The sequence below is a fragment of the Sinocyclocheilus grahami genome, unplaced genomic scaffold, assembly GCF_001515645.1.
Source record: "Sinocyclocheilus grahami isolate Dianchi unplaced genomic scaffold, SAMN03320097.WGS_v1.1 scaffold1950.1, whole genome shotgun sequence".
Classification (NCBI taxonomy): Eukaryota; Metazoa; Chordata; class Actinopteri; order Cypriniformes; family Cyprinidae; genus Sinocyclocheilus; species Sinocyclocheilus grahami.
In genome coordinates, this window is record NW_015507129.1 from 97838 (window position 1) to 113693 (window position 15856).

Genomic DNA, 15856 nt, shown 5'->3' on the forward strand with positions numbered 1-15856 from the left:
CTATTATGCTTTTACAAAGTCTTAATTTTGTTTTGGGGGTGTACTAGAACATGCTCTCATGCTTGGTGGTTGGTAAAATGCATTATTTTTCACATAATTTACATTATTAAAATACCTTTCTCCCCAGCCTGGCACAAACGGCTCGATTAGTTCCGGGTTTGATGAAGGCACGCCTTCCGAAAAACGAAATGTGTTGTGATTGGTTACCTGTCCCAGTGCGTTGAGATTGGCAAAACAGCTTAGACAGTGTTTCGGTACTACCACACCCCTTGCCAAAGCCGCAAGTTCCGTCTGCTTCGATATAGTTAAGGATGGCATCAATATTGCCATATCAATTTGAGCCGGATTCTGACCCTGAGAATATTGAACAACAGGATCGCACAGAACCCAAGCAAGCATGGATACTGCAAGACATATTAGAGTCGTAATGTTATTGTTGTTTTTTAGTTTTTTTTTGGCTAAATCACATTTTAGATAGGATGTCAACAACCGCTAAAAAATAACTGCATTTACTATGTACAGATAAGTGTAACGGTAATATGTATTATGTTTATTGTTCTTTAATTCTAACATTCTAACAAGATTTGCAGTGAAACTGTTATACAGTTGAATTTATTTATACCATAAGTCTCAAAATAGAAGTGTAAATTCTGCAGATTACATCATTTTCCAGTATTGTACTGTCAGCAATTTATAAAAATGTTTTCATAATTGTAACATATACATAATTATTCAGGTGCATGTGTAATAACTTGCGAAAACTTGACGCTACAGTAGCACTTCTTCGTCGTTGTCTTGTCTGATGCACTCAACCAAGTGTTCTAACCACGACCTCGCCCCTCCCCACCCCCCAACCATTCAAATTGATCAATCCGATTTATTTTAATGATATTCTAATGGGCTGCTTTGTGATATCACAAAGCCCAGATAACAAACGCTGTAGTCCAAACAAAGTCGTTCGTTGTAGTTCTTGAAAAGGGATTAAAAAAAAAAAAAGAATTATCTCCTTTTGGAGTGGACTTTGAGATTTGTAAGTTGGAAGATCTTTTTTATGGACAAACATACACACTACACACTGACTAAAATTCAAAAAGTGAAAAAGCATAATAGGACACCTTTAAAAAAGTCCATGTGACATCAATGGTTCAAACCATAATGTTATGAAACTGAGAATACTTTTTGTGCGAAAAAAAACAAAAACAAACTTTATTCACCAATTTCTTCTCTCCCGTGTCAGTCTTCGACGCACCTTCAGGACAGTACCATGAGGTATATATAATTGAAAGTAGAGATGTTACTATCTTACATATTCACTGACTGATTAAAAATGTGTCTTATTAAATGATATGTATAAATATACATACATAAATACATGCATAAGAAATATTGCCCACTTAAAGTAGCTTACTGTAGTTATCGCTTGTTATTATCGTAGTTTAGCTAACTACATTTCCAAAAGTATAATCTAAATACTTAGTAAAATAATAGTAGATTAAAAAGTTTGAAAGTAGTTTCATCAACATGGATAATGACTTTCCAGTAACAATTTCCAGTACAGTACACACCGACCCAATAGAAGCCATTTAGGTTGGATTGAGAGCTAGCAAATGTTCGGGGATTCTTCTGTGCAGACAGAGCGGTGTCTCTGTTGTGACTGTCACTGGAAGTGTAAACCGAACCACGTTCTACCTAATGTGTGCCAGCTGCGGGGAGACGGCAGAGTCTGTGCTGTGCCAGGGCTGGTGGGATTGAGGTCTACAGGTGGCTGACAGCGTTTGTGATTGTGTGTGCAAGACTGAGTCACTGAAGCTATGGCTGTGGGTCGTCTCTGTCAAATCCAGCCTCCCCAATTGTGGCCAATCCAAACATTTCAAAAGAAAAGAGAGATATCCATGAAAGCCACAATCCAACTCAAACAAATGTGCATTGTAAATGCATTCCAGCTGAATGCTGTTTTAGAGAGGTGGATGTTGTTATGATGTGAAACTGTACACAGACACACTAAACTAGACAAAACAAAAACCTATTGTTTTACACTCAGTAGGTGCCATGACACTGCCAGTACAACACTTAAAATCTGAGACACAACCCTGAGGTGCTGGCATATTACAAAATATATATGTAAAAATAAAAATAAATGAGATTAACAAGAGCATTTCAGCATTTATATGCCACAGGAAAGAAAGTATAAGAATACAACAAATAAAAGAAATAACGTCATAAAGAACTACAAAAATGAATATATAAAAGAGTGATTTAATATACAAATTAGGTCTGTCAAATCGAATAATCGCATCCAAAATAAAAGTCTGTGTTTACATATTATTTGTGTGTGTACTGTGTATATTTATACGTAAATATATTTACATATAATATAAATCATTTCTAAATATAAAAACATATACAGACATTTAAATATTCCAATATATGCATGTACAGTATGTGTGTATTTATATATATATACACATATAAATATACACAGTACACATTACACATGCGATTCATCAAAATTAATCAATTTGACAGCTCTAATACAAATAAAATAATTAATGGTTTAATTTAGTAAAACTGATCCTTTATGGTTATTAATTTACGTAAATTTGGTCTTTATGAAAGTGAAAATTAAATAAGTGAATTAAACTTTCTTGCCCATTGTTGGCAAACTTTAAGGACTCCAATGTAAAAATGACGCTCAAAAAGTGCAAGCGGTTAAATTTGCTGGTGTTAAACCTCTGAAACGAATATTTAGGGAACAAAACGATGATTGATCTTGACTCTTGCCGTGTGTATGTCGAATGTTGTGGAATTGCATAGCGTGTTGCTGGGCGGTTGGTGCCAGTGGGGTGCCTGTTCCAGATCCTCTGAGGTTAAATACAGAGGGACCAAGTCGCAACCCCGTTCCACCCGGCTGGGCCTGAAAACAGCCAGTCAGCCGAGTGCTAAACATAAGTGACAAATGCCGTCTGTCTCAAATCACCTTCCATCAGACCCCATGACTGCCTCCCACCCAGAGAGAGAGATGAACAGTGCTGTGTAAAGAGGAAACTGGTTTCTCTAGGCACCTCTAACTACTGTAAGTCAATGCAATAACCAAATCTGCACTCAATTTCAGCATTTGTACAGTACAGACAATCGAAGCTTCAGATACAGATGTGATTGATCATGAATGGCTCATTGAAAACGGTCTAAGATGGAAACTAATGTATTGAACCAATATATTTGGTATTTGGGATTGCTGGCTGGACTCTGACTGTTGCTATTAAATAACAGCAAGTTTAAAGACACAACGAAATTGTTTATCAATGTTTTTTGTCATGTGTTGATGAATTTTCCATTGTTCAAATGTTTCAAATGTTCCAATTTTCCAACTACAACACTTTTGTGTGAAATATCTGGTAAACGTGTAATTTTTATAGAATTTAGGGTTTTCTTTTATCTGTAACTATACTATAGTTCATTGTTAATTCATGTTTATTCATAATAGTTCTAATTTATATTTAACCCACCACACAAATATATAATACTGTATGCATTAAAGTAGAAATTAACATTAACTAGATTGATGAATGCTGTAAAAGTATCTTTCATTGCTATTTTAACCTTAACTTACCTCATATTAGAGAATAGAACCTTTGAATACATTTTACAGAAATACAATATAGACCTCCAAGCTATCAAACATGTATTAAAAGGGCCTTAAACTGGATTATGTGATGCATAAACCTGATACATAGCTCAGAAAGTATTTTTTTTTTCAGTTTGTATTCAATGTATTCACTTCAAAACCCACTTTAACTTCCTAGAAATTAACAATGTTATAATTTAAAATGAGTGAAAAGCTTGGCGAAAAACCTCAGTACAAATATCAATGAGAAAAAAAGGACAACACTCCACTTTTTCCCCCACATACACATGAATTTAAAAACCATTTCACTCTTGTGGATCAGGCTTTCAAAGAAAACTAGGACACTGCCAGCTTTGATGTCTTAATTGTGAGCCTTTTTTAAATGACAAAGAGATGTGCAGGCCTATTTATGGAACAAAAGACAGATTGAGCGAGAGTACTGGAAAGAGAGCGAGTGAGACAGAATGGATGAGTTAAACTGAACGATTTGTAACAATGTTTAATTATGAAGCACAAATACGATTTCTGGATTCGAGCGATCCTTTAAATACAGCTCTAATGGAGGGTCTCAGAGTGTGGCCCTACCTGTGGGCTGATGCTGGGGCCGTAGCCCATCCCGGGTGACGCCATGGAATGTGGCCCCATGGGTGAGCTGATGACAGAAAAGGGAGAGCCCAGGCCGTTCATGGGCGAGCTCAGAGTGCTGATAGGGGAGTGCAGAGACCCCGAGGGGCCTAATGAAGTCGGACTCAGCAGTGATGGATGCATCCCCCGGTGGGACGTGGGTGAGCTAAGAGGAGAGGACGTCACCTGTCCCGAGGAGTCTGTGGGAGGAAAGTGGAAGGAAGTGATTAGAACATTTACCAAACATTTAGTCTGCAGCTATTCGCTAAAAAACGTCAGAAAAGAGACGATTTCCTCTTTCCAAGTATTAAGACGTGAGACAGGCAGCTACAAGCTTATATGCCAGAGAGAAAGACAGAGAGAGAGAGAAAGCCCTGTTGGGACCTTTTCACCCGCTTGCTGAACCTTACATTGCATGATTATTCTGAGAAAGTAACAAAAGACAGACAGTCACATGGGTGGACTGCACTTCTTTATCATCTAGCGCAGAGGTCACTAATTAGTGGATTGTGAATCATTTACCATAAATTAATATAATTAGAAGCATTTTTTCCTCCACATGGCAAAACTGAGCTTCTGAAGAGAGCATATCAGGCAGGTTTCAAGTGAAAGGAGATGCTATTTATGACAATCTAATGCTTTTTCCCTTAAAAAAATAAAGATTTTCTATGCCACAGACTAGCTTGTTTTTGGTTGCTCACTGAACCTTTACATCCACTGCAAAGCTGATTCAGAGCCATGTCTAGAAGGGGTAAAATCACTGTATAAAATTGCTAAAAATAAATTAACACAAATGTTTAGACATTTACAGAATTTTAAATACAATTTTTAAGCAATTTTATATAATTTACAAAATGTTTAAAATACACTAACAATTTTATATTATAGTTGCATATAGATAGACAGATAGATAGATATTACAATTTTACACTAATTGTTTTATATTTGCTCACTTGTGGTTTGTCAAAAGATTATATTCACTGCAAAGGTGATTTGGAGCTATTTATATAGTGAAAATCACTATAAAAGTACACTTCATTTTTAAGCAATTTTATACTGGCTAAATAAGCACAGAGAGAGGCTATCTTCACTATTTAGGATTTAATATTTCTTTTTATATGGTATTTTGGCTGTCATGTTAAATATTTACATTGCATTTTCCTGAAGTTCATATTAATTATTTAATTTCAGGGCTATACAAAATTTGTTCAAAAATCTAGTGAGCTGCCTCTTCGTAAACTGCTTAAATAGACAACTACCTATTGTGTACCTATTGCACCTTGTAACGCAGCATAATAACAATCATAGAAATCTATTAGTAACCAAATCATAAGTAGGGAAATGGAGACTAACTAACAGAAAACTAACAGAACTATACTCTAATAAACCTAAACAGGCCTAAACACAAAGAAACTGCATTTTAATTAACTAGTAAATTAAAATGTTGGTAGCTTTACACTGGGAGCACAAAATTGATGCCTCAAAGTAATGCCTTCGTAGAAATTTCACTAATTTCTGGAACAGTGATTATTTTGGCACCTTTGATTGTTCAGAACATTGCTGGGAAGGAAATGCAGAGACTGGACTTCTTGGAAGTTAAACTGAACACACCTACTCTAATACATGTTTATGGGCTTTGGGAATGCTTCAGAAAACAGAGAGCGAGAAAGAGATTGCGAGCGAGATACAAGGTCAAGGCTCTAAGGATGCCATCTGATTAGGCGCAGACTCATTTTCTGCTTCCCTTCTCGCCCCATTCTCCACTCCTCCAATCTCCTTGAACCTGTCCGTCATGCTGCCAGCTGTCATCAAGAGACGAGGGAGCTACATCTGTCAGTCTTGCTTGGGTGACAAGGCCATATTTCCTGTGTCCATGACTGCTAAATTTCCCTCTCTCTAACCTTGCCTTGTTCTTGGCTCACTTTCATCTAGCTCACACTTCCTTTCTTCCTCCCTTTATCTCTCTCGGTCATTTCAAACCTGCAGGCTTCCATGAATCTTCTATATTTCATTACAGTAAATCTTGGAGGGTTGAAGCGGTACCAAAAAATTTTCTAAATAAAAACTTGTAATTAAAACTAAGCACAGAACAAAGAAACACCAAAATGCATGCAAATGTTTCATGCGTTTCATGACTTAATCCCTTTACGCAAGCGCCGAGACTCACAACAGGCTAGTTTCATAAGGGGGCTGCACAAAATACGGATGATGTATTACTCAATTAGGTGACAGTTGAGAAAAACAGCATGTCCAGTCTGTGTTTTCCAGGAGCTCTCTGTCTCCGCTTGCCTGATGTCACTTCACAGTGTCTTGTGAAGGATTCCAGGCCAAAAGGCACTCGAGAGGGCGGATGGAGTATATAAGAGAGAGAGCTTGTCAGCGGGTATAGTAGCGGCTGCCTGCCTGCCAGATCCGCCACGCCAAACACTTCCCCTACATCCTGGCCTCCTTTGGAGCACTTCCTGCAAACACCCTGAAATCAGCTGCAGCGAAGAGAGACACTTCTGTCGGTGCATTCATATACACATTCACACCTGCTGATTGCCAAAAAACAGCGATTAATTAATTCTCTAATGTCACGGTGTCACATAAACAGGAAAACATGGTTTCCTGGCACATGGAAGTGTAACGCAATCATTATTCAGTCTAATGAGGGTTTTATCGTGCGGTGATAAGACCCCCTGAGATGGTGGTCCGCTTCAGAAACACTTTGATGCCAATCTGTCAGTGGACAGCTGCAACACACTGGGGACACAGCTGATCCAGGGTCAGATCGGAAGTGTGATGCCATATTCTAACCAGGTGTGATGCATCAAACATCAAGCTGCTTTTTTAAACACTAAAATGAGCAAATTAAAAAAATATATAAACATACAAACTAAAACTAAAATAAATAAAGCATTATAATATACAGCATATGTCCAGTACTATTCATGTGTGTGCGCACATTATAAATATACTGTGCTGCCAGTTGGTGGTGTGCTCCTCTGTGAAGGCTAGGGTTGCCAGATCAGGATTACAGACGGCTCTTATTTAATCTGCTGCAGAGAGGGGCACAGCTGGTGGAAAACAGGATAGAGAGAAAAAGAAAGAAAAAAGGATAGAGAAAAGAGAAGAAAAGACTTTCACGTTGATGTTGCTGTGAGATTTGTTTCATTCAAAAACTTTAGTTCAAAAGAAGACTTGTTGATTTAGACTAGGGATGTGAAAACCTTAGTCAGGGTTGCCTGAATGACTAGTTGACTAACTGGAAGCACTGTATTATTGGGCTGGCTTCAGGTTCACCTGACTCAACTAGATATGTTTCTTTGGGAACGCTTATAAAAGACTCAGTCTGGCATTCAAAAACAGTAGTAAGCATGTTAATTAAAGCAAAAACAACAAACACTGAAAATAATGTAGCTAACAATGAGTGTCATGACTCATTGGAGTCATGACATATTGGAGAAAGATGCCCTGCGTAATGCACAACAGGTTGCCCAGCCTTTTAGAGGAGGTTGGGGGAGGTCAGACAAGAGTTTGCAATCTATTCACTTACATTCATTCGCATAAAAAGCAGGTATGCAAGCAAATGCATCTTTTACTGCATATAAAAAGTTTGTTGAATCTGCAACCCAAATAGACATCTGACCAAAAGAGGATCTAAACGTTACAGATTTACCAGGCTGAGAATCAAAAATGGAGGAAACTCATTTTGTTGGTTTTAAATAAAAAAAAACTATAATAATAAATAAATAACAATAACTGAAAGGAAATTAAACTAGGCTGCATGGGTTTGAAACAGAAGTAAATGGCATATCAGAAATTTCTAAATTAAATGCACAAATTCATAGAAATGTACAAACTATTATAGAAATAAATAAATGCAAAATAATGTCACATGTTTACAGTCACACCAAAATTCACACTTGATTTGACATGTTATTTCCATAATTTTTCAATATCCAATTTCCATGATTTTACAATAATCAGCCATTTGTAATGCCTACATAAGAATAATAATAAAAAAATTATATAACCAAAGAAACACTTTAGATCTAAACATAATTAAAATAATTTTTGACTAGATACATTTCCATGATTTTTATCAGAATCGTCCAAAAGTTTTCTAATTTCTATGGCTTTTTAAGGCCTGAAAAATAAATCCCGTTTTTAATATTTCCAAATTTTGCAGGAATAATCACCTTTGGATCTTGCAACACAGCAAACCAAGTGATGTGTGCTGTTTAGATCCACTATATTCACTATGTTATGTGAATTCATAGGTTTATAGGAATTTATTTGCATATTCATGAATAAGTAAATGAAATGTGAATTCCTGTGAGACCTCACATTAAAACACCAATAATTGGCATCCTATAGCTCCATGGTGGCACTCTACACACCCTTTGAAAGAAACGAAGGGACAGAGTAAAGGTGAAAGGAAAGAAAGCGATCTCCTGTTCTCTGTCACATGATACCCAAAGACCACACACAAACGCACACACACAAACACACGCCTGCTCACTATCATGTTGGGCCTGCTGGTGTGATGACTACATGACTAATGTTTGCACTTGAAAGGAGCTGAATGGGTATGATTGGTTGGGAGAGCCTCTCTTGTATTCTTCTGATCTCCGCTTCACAGGTTTGCTGTGACAGGCGCTTTAACCACAGTTTCATATTCATTCCACTTATTGCTCTGGGCCGGTTACATCACTGCTGAAGAACAAAGTGAGCATGCATTCCTGTAGCAAGATAAACGGAGTCCATAAATGACTGCCACGGCTAGCTGTAATTTGTCTGGAAAACATACGGGTGGGAAAAGACCCTTTACAGGTGGATGCCTCAGGAGATACACATGTAAAAATGTGTTTTGACGAAGAAAAGAATATATTTTGAAAAACATTTCCATCTCCATTTCATTAAATAGACCAAAAAAAAATCTTAAAAATGTCTTTTACGTTCCACAGAAGTCAATCAGTCATGAGGGTGAGTAAATGATGAGAATTTTCGTTTTGGGGTGAACTATCCCTTTGATGTGTGCATGGACAAAACAATCCTCTCCTTTCCTCACTGTCTGAATCCAACCGGTCCTGGTGTGTCCTGTTGGTGCTAAGAGCTAGTGGGCATCTGCAACAGTAGCGTCTGCATTATGAATGAAAAACAGGAGCAGAGCTGCACAGGGCTGAGAGTCTGCAATAGCTGTTCATCTCTATAATTCATCTTCTAATGCCAGAGAGGAGGATGGAGATCCTGAGAGGGAAAACGCCAGGTCTGATCATTCTCCACAGGTGGCTATCAGCTAATGAAGGGGTTTAACTAGGGCTGTGAATCTTTGGGTAGACCGCGAATTGATTCGATTCACGAATCATAGGTTTTCGATTCGATTCAAGAACGATTTTTGCAAATTCAGAACGATTCAATTCAATTCGATTCGATTAACGATAAGATTCTGCATTCTTTAAGTGCATTCACAGGATTATTTAAATGCTTCCCCTAAATTCTTTAAATGCTTAGTCAGGGGGCAAATTACACAGCAGCCTTTATGGTTAGAGAACCATAGGTTACAGAAAAAAAAAACTTTTGTCTATTGTTAGATGCTAGTTTAATGATGCTATGGCATGACATGGCACATGTAGAAATGTATGTAAGCCAAGATTTTAAAAAAGAGCTTTAAAAGTATTATGTATAGGCTAACATTTTGTCACACTGGGGCATAGCCATCATTTCAGAAGTGACAGAAGTGTAAAATACAATAGTTTTATATTTGTATGTTTTATGATGATTTTTTTTTTTTTTACAAGGAATTATTTATCTCTTACTTTGAATTTGCTATAAGAAGTCAAATACACTGCTGGACAATAATCAATCATTTGTAATCTATCATTTTAATTTTTTCCTAACGGCAATGTTTTGTTTGTTTTATATACTACAAACAATTATTTCAATTTTCTGCACAGAATAAGATAGAAAATATACTTTATAGTTTCTGTACTGTAATAAATGATATGTCAATTAGCACTGCACCATTCATAAATTTTATTTATTTATTGTGTTTATTGTCTTAACGTTTCATCAGTTCATTCTGCTTTTTATTCAGATTAGCTGCAGATATAGCCTGGCACGTCTCAAGTTCTATGAGCGCGAGATCACTTCTCTTTCGGTGCGAAAATGTCTTTATCTCATTTTCATAAAATAAAATGCTATAGTATTTAACTTTTCCTCTCCATCGGCGAATGATGATTCTGAAAGAAAACGCAGCCGATGTCTGTTTGCTATAGCAACGAATGCTACTTTCATGCATCTGATTTGCGTTTTCCTTGCATTTGATTTTTAACAACATCAGTTTTCCACAGCAGTTCTATGAGCAACAAAAAAAATGTTGTGTCATTTAAATCTACCAATCAATATAAATTCAATTTGAATACAATGAATGGGATTCCGTGCTGTTTCATGCTGCATTACAAGCTTCAAAAAGAATCCAAATACACCAAACATATCATAAAAGCAGCCAAAACAGTTCTCCAAGTTATACAATAGATTTGTTTAATAAATGGACCAAACTTTAAGTGATTACATCACTGATAATCTTCTCTATGGAGAAGCGATCGGCACAAAAGAATCGCTGAGTCAAAATTGACAGGGCTCATTTCCCAAAGCAACTACGGTCGCAAGTAATTAAATGTCGTTATAGTTCAATGTAATTTAAGAAACACAGTTCGCTAACGATGCTTTTGGGAAACACACCCCAGATCCAGTTTAATGTGAACCATTCACACTGGTTTCGTTAAACAAAATAAATGATTCATTTAAAAGATTGAATCAAAAGAATCATCTGTTCACGAATCGGATCATGAACTCACATTATAACTCACAAAGATAATCTATTCTTGAACATTTCGAATGAATAAAGACTTTAAGTTCATCTATCGTTTGACTTTATAAGTCAAACGATAAGCTTTTATTTCATGCATGATTCGTATGGATCTGTTAACTGAATGCAAAGTGTGAATTCTAGGAGAATTTGTTGTCATTTTTCAATTAAATTCTTAGAAATATTAAACGTAATGATAACCATTCAACACTCAAAATATGAGAAAATAGAAAAACGAGTTACTGGATAAATTTTTCAAAGATCAAGAACAACTTCCCTCAAGATGCTTTTTCAGATTAGATGTTGAATCCTTCTATGCCGATAGAAGTTTTGTTGCAGGTAGGCATTGCATTGCGCTGAGATGTTATGTCCTTTTTCAGATTTATAAGTAAAATAGTCTTTATATTTCCACGAGAGAAATGGATTACGCGAATGGCTTTCTGTTGTGTTGTCCATTTTTGTGTCGTGATGATGAGCGTATTCACTCACTACGAGTTGCGAAATGAACAGGCTGCTACTTCACTACTACCACTAAAACTACTTCACTTTAGCATTACTGGCCACGAGTACTACGGAGAGATCACACATCCCACTCAAAAAAATGTGTCAGTGAGAGGAACTGAGCTCGAGGGCAATCCTGTGACAGTCACAGGCGGTAAATAGTGGAGCGCGAGAAGGAGAGATGCAAGGGCACAAACACTGTTCAAGGTCTCCATTAATTCGTGCTTGTAGTAATTCAATGTGTATATATTTTGAAATAATTGAATCGCTATAGAAATGACGATTCATTCGATTCTTAGCATTTTAAATCTACTAAAGTCTGAAATCGACGATTCCAACTCCATCTTTTAAGATCGATGCATATGCATCGTCAGGGTTTGTAATTGATGCATCGAGAAAACGAGTGAATCGTTACACCCTTAGGTTTAACACACCCAAAAAAGAGGTAAAAAAACGATGTATTTTCAAAATCGACTAATTTGTGGGAGACTGAATATTTTACTCAAAAACAGCTACATGTAGAGCAATGGATTTGATTGAGAGGGTTTTATATTACTTCATTAAATTTAGATTATTTTTGATTTGAACATCTTAAAAACCTCAATGTTCATTGGGATTCTCCAAAAAAATAACACCAGGATGAATATCTGGAGCGAAAAACACTTAATTTGAATTAACAACAACAATTTATATTAGATTGGTGGCACTCATGAGAAGACAGCAGATAGTGAACAGCAGATAAAGAACCCAAAACTTGTGTTTTTGCACACTTGTTATTGGTATTGTTTGATAAACACCATAGCGGAAGGGAAAAAAAGCTGATTGAAAGCACACTATTCGGCTTTTTGTGCTCATGCAAAAGGGTAAAAACTAGAAAACAACACAAGTAAAATCTACTTCAATAAACTTCATTTACATTTAGTTATTTAGCAGACGCTTTTATCCAAAGCGACCTACAAATGAGGACAATGGAAGCAATCAAAATCAACAGAGCAAAGATATGCAAGTGCTATGACAAGTCTCAGTTAGTTTAACGCAGTACACGTAGCAAGGTTTTTATTTTATTTTTATTATAAACAGATAGAATAGAAAAAGAATAGAGCAAGCCAGTGTTAGAGGACTTTTTTTGGTTAATTATATAATAAATAAAAAGAAAACAAATAGATAGAATACAAAAAGAATAGAGAAGCTAGTGCTAGTTTTTTAGAAAACAAGCAGTTAGTAAATGAATAGAGTGCAAGTCTAAAAGAGGCAAGTTTTTTTTACAGAATAGAATTGAAGAATAGAATTAGAATAGAGAGTGCTAGAGTTAGAGGGTCAAATAAAGATGGAAGAGCTGTGTTTTTAGCCGAGTCTTGAAGATGGCTAAGGACTCGGCTGCTCAGATTGAGTCAGGCAGGTCATTCCACCAGGAGGGAATATTTAAATTAAAAGCCTGTGAAAGTGATTTTGTGTCTCTTTTGGAATGGCACAATAATGCACCGTTCACTTGCAGAAACTAGTCAACAAAATTGTTGGATGAGCAGTAATCTTCATGATGTTCCAAACCTGTATGACTTTCTTTCTTCTGCGAAACACAAAAGAAGATATTTTGAAGAGCAATGGGGTTCAAACAACACTAGACCTCATTGATTTTCATTGTATAGACACAAAAACAAAAACAAATTAAAAAAATTCAATCATTCATGGAGCTCAAACCTCCAACTTTTCTCAGTTTCTCCCCCCAACGTTTTAATATCCACAAATTGTATTAGTTAAATGTAGGGTCCTTCAATCCTTGCCTGACGTTAAAACAATGCCCAATAGATTTATAAACCCAACAGGCGCAGCACTGATCCCTTCCTAGCTTTTCCATACTATACTTCAGGGAGCTCTCCGCAGCCAATCTCCAGCACTTTTCCAGGAAAATCCCGGTCAGTGCACGTCTCCCTTGACAACAACTACAAAAGGCGCAAATAAGCCCCTCGCAAGACGTCCGCAGAACAGACACTTTCAACTAATACACTGAAATATGTTGAAGTTTTAGTGCCTTTGAGAAGAAGAAAAAAAAAACTGAAGCGACACACACAATCTATTATTCATAAAGATGTTTGGCACTGGCTGTCGTGCTTTTTTGAAGCCCACAGATTGTGGGCGCTCTGACGGCAGGATGAAACAGATATCATTTGCATCTCTCTGAAAATGCTCGTAATTTGGCAAATTATGCAGATAAGTGTGGAATATTCTTAAAAAATATTTAAATGTGTGTTTAGGATATATAATGTAATATATGTAATAAAATATAGCTAATGAGCAGAGTCTGCCATTTTATTCTTGTTAAAATATTACAGTTATTATTTCTACAACAGAAATGATGTATTATTAGGCAATACATCAAGTTATACTTTAAGAAAAAAAGAAAAAAAAGAAAAATGGTTAAAAAATATATTTTTTCCTTTTGCCCTATCATGTCTGTTGGACATTGTTATTGGATAAATTAAACAAGTGATAAGGTAAAAAGTGTGTTTTAAAAGTTTATTTTTCAAAAGTCTACAGAACTAAAAGTGGCCAAAGTTGAAGAAACACCCACAGACAGAGAGCCTTTAAGTTTCGTTGTAAGCATCGTTACCGAACGAGATGCAAGTTGACAGCGGAACCGCAAGCATACCGGGACCCAAGAGCAGTTTGAACAGCGATTCCTCTGCTTCTACTCCAAATGATGCATTTGCCAGGGCCTCTAAATCAACAAGCATTAAGACACACACAAAACAACAGTGCATAAAGTGAAAAGAAAAACAAAATAATGAATGTTGGATGAGTATTCACGGGAAAAAGCCCTGGATTGCCCACAGAGGATATCGCTGAGTGTGGTAAATTGCCACCCACAGTTTGATGGATCTAACGTCTTATTTTCACAGATCTGCTTCTAGAACTGCCATCATTAAGAGCTCAACTCGGCTGTCAGGCTCTCGGTTTGTTTGTGGTGTACAGTACAAGCGAGAGATGTTGTTTACCTAGAGGAGAGGAGAGGAGAGAAAGTGGAGGAGAAGCATTTGGCTGAGTATGAGGGCAGATAAGAGGAGATTACAGTTGCTATCGCTCCTCTCGCCCCGCTGCAAACATCACGCCGCTCTGATACGGCCTAATTGTTCTCTTTAACTCTGAGGTGATACGAGTCTCCCCCTGAGCCAACCCACAATCCAGAACATGCAACCCTGTGCGCACACACTTTGTCTAAACAACTATACATGCCGCTTACGGCCTCGCCTTTATGAACACAAAGCCAATTCTCATAGAATGTTATTTTTATTTTTCACTAAAGCCGCTTTGATTTAATGGTCCACTGTGGAAGGAAGCCAACTGTGTAGTGGGGAGCTCACACAAAACAAAACAAAAAACATCAGAAACTTTGATGCAGCTCTGTCCCTGCTTTCTTTAGAAGTAATAATTTTGGGAGGGTGGGGAATGAGACAATTAATTTGCAAAACAATGCAGCCACAATGTAAAAAAGAAAAGAAAAGAAAAAAGCACCTTAAGACACAGTGTAGCTCTGGATGACTTGTTACAGTTTATGTTATTCTGATTTCACAGATACCATCTAAGACCTCACCACATCATAAAAACACATATTTCTAATACGCTATCCATATAGCGTGATTTATATAGTCGGATTCACAAGCAAATTACTTGGTTCTTTTAATGAATCATTCATTGCACTCTCTGTCAAATACAAAGATTTGGCTTTTTTTATTGTTAAAAGAGCATGATGAATGTTTTCCTTGGTATGTATTAGTACTTGCACAAAAAAAAATTTTTTTTTTTTTTTTACTGGTTTCTTTGCAACACACCTAAAAAAAAACATAAAAAAAAAAACATAAAACACTTAAATTTAAAGGGGTGGTTCAATGTTTTTTTTCCTAAGCTTGATTGTGTTTATGGGGTGCAGTCTAACATGTGTTAATGCTTCGTTTTTTTAAAAACGCATTTTTCACATAATTTACCTTTATTCCACACCGCTCTGTCCCTTCTCTGAGAAACGCGCTGATCATTTCCTTCTTTTATGAAGCCCTCCCTCAGAAATAGGCGATGGACTCTGATTGGTTAGCTAGCCCAGTGTGTTGTGATTGGCTAAACTGCCTCTAGTGCACGTCTAAGCGTCCTGCCTCTCACCTCAGCGGCATGAGCTCCGGTTGTATTGTAAACAATGGCGTCGTTAATATCGGTAATATCAGTTTGAGCCTGATTGAGAAGCAGAGGATATTATTGAAGAG

At 36.7% G+C, this 15856-nt stretch overlaps 1 protein-coding gene across 2 annotated transcripts in view; it reads right to left on the reverse strand.

Moving 5' to 3' along the window:
* Positions 1-15856, reverse strand: part of LOC107573462 (retinoic acid receptor RXR-alpha-A) — a 91779-nt gene that overhangs the window by 39559 nt on the left and 36364 nt on the right. For both annotated transcript variants that reach the window (XM_016259893.1, XM_016259892.1), the window contains exon 3: positions 4211-4449. In XM_016259893.1, coding sequence (XP_016115379.1) covers positions 4211-4449 — 239 coding nt within the window. The remainder of the gene's footprint in view (positions 1-4210; positions 4450-15856) is intronic.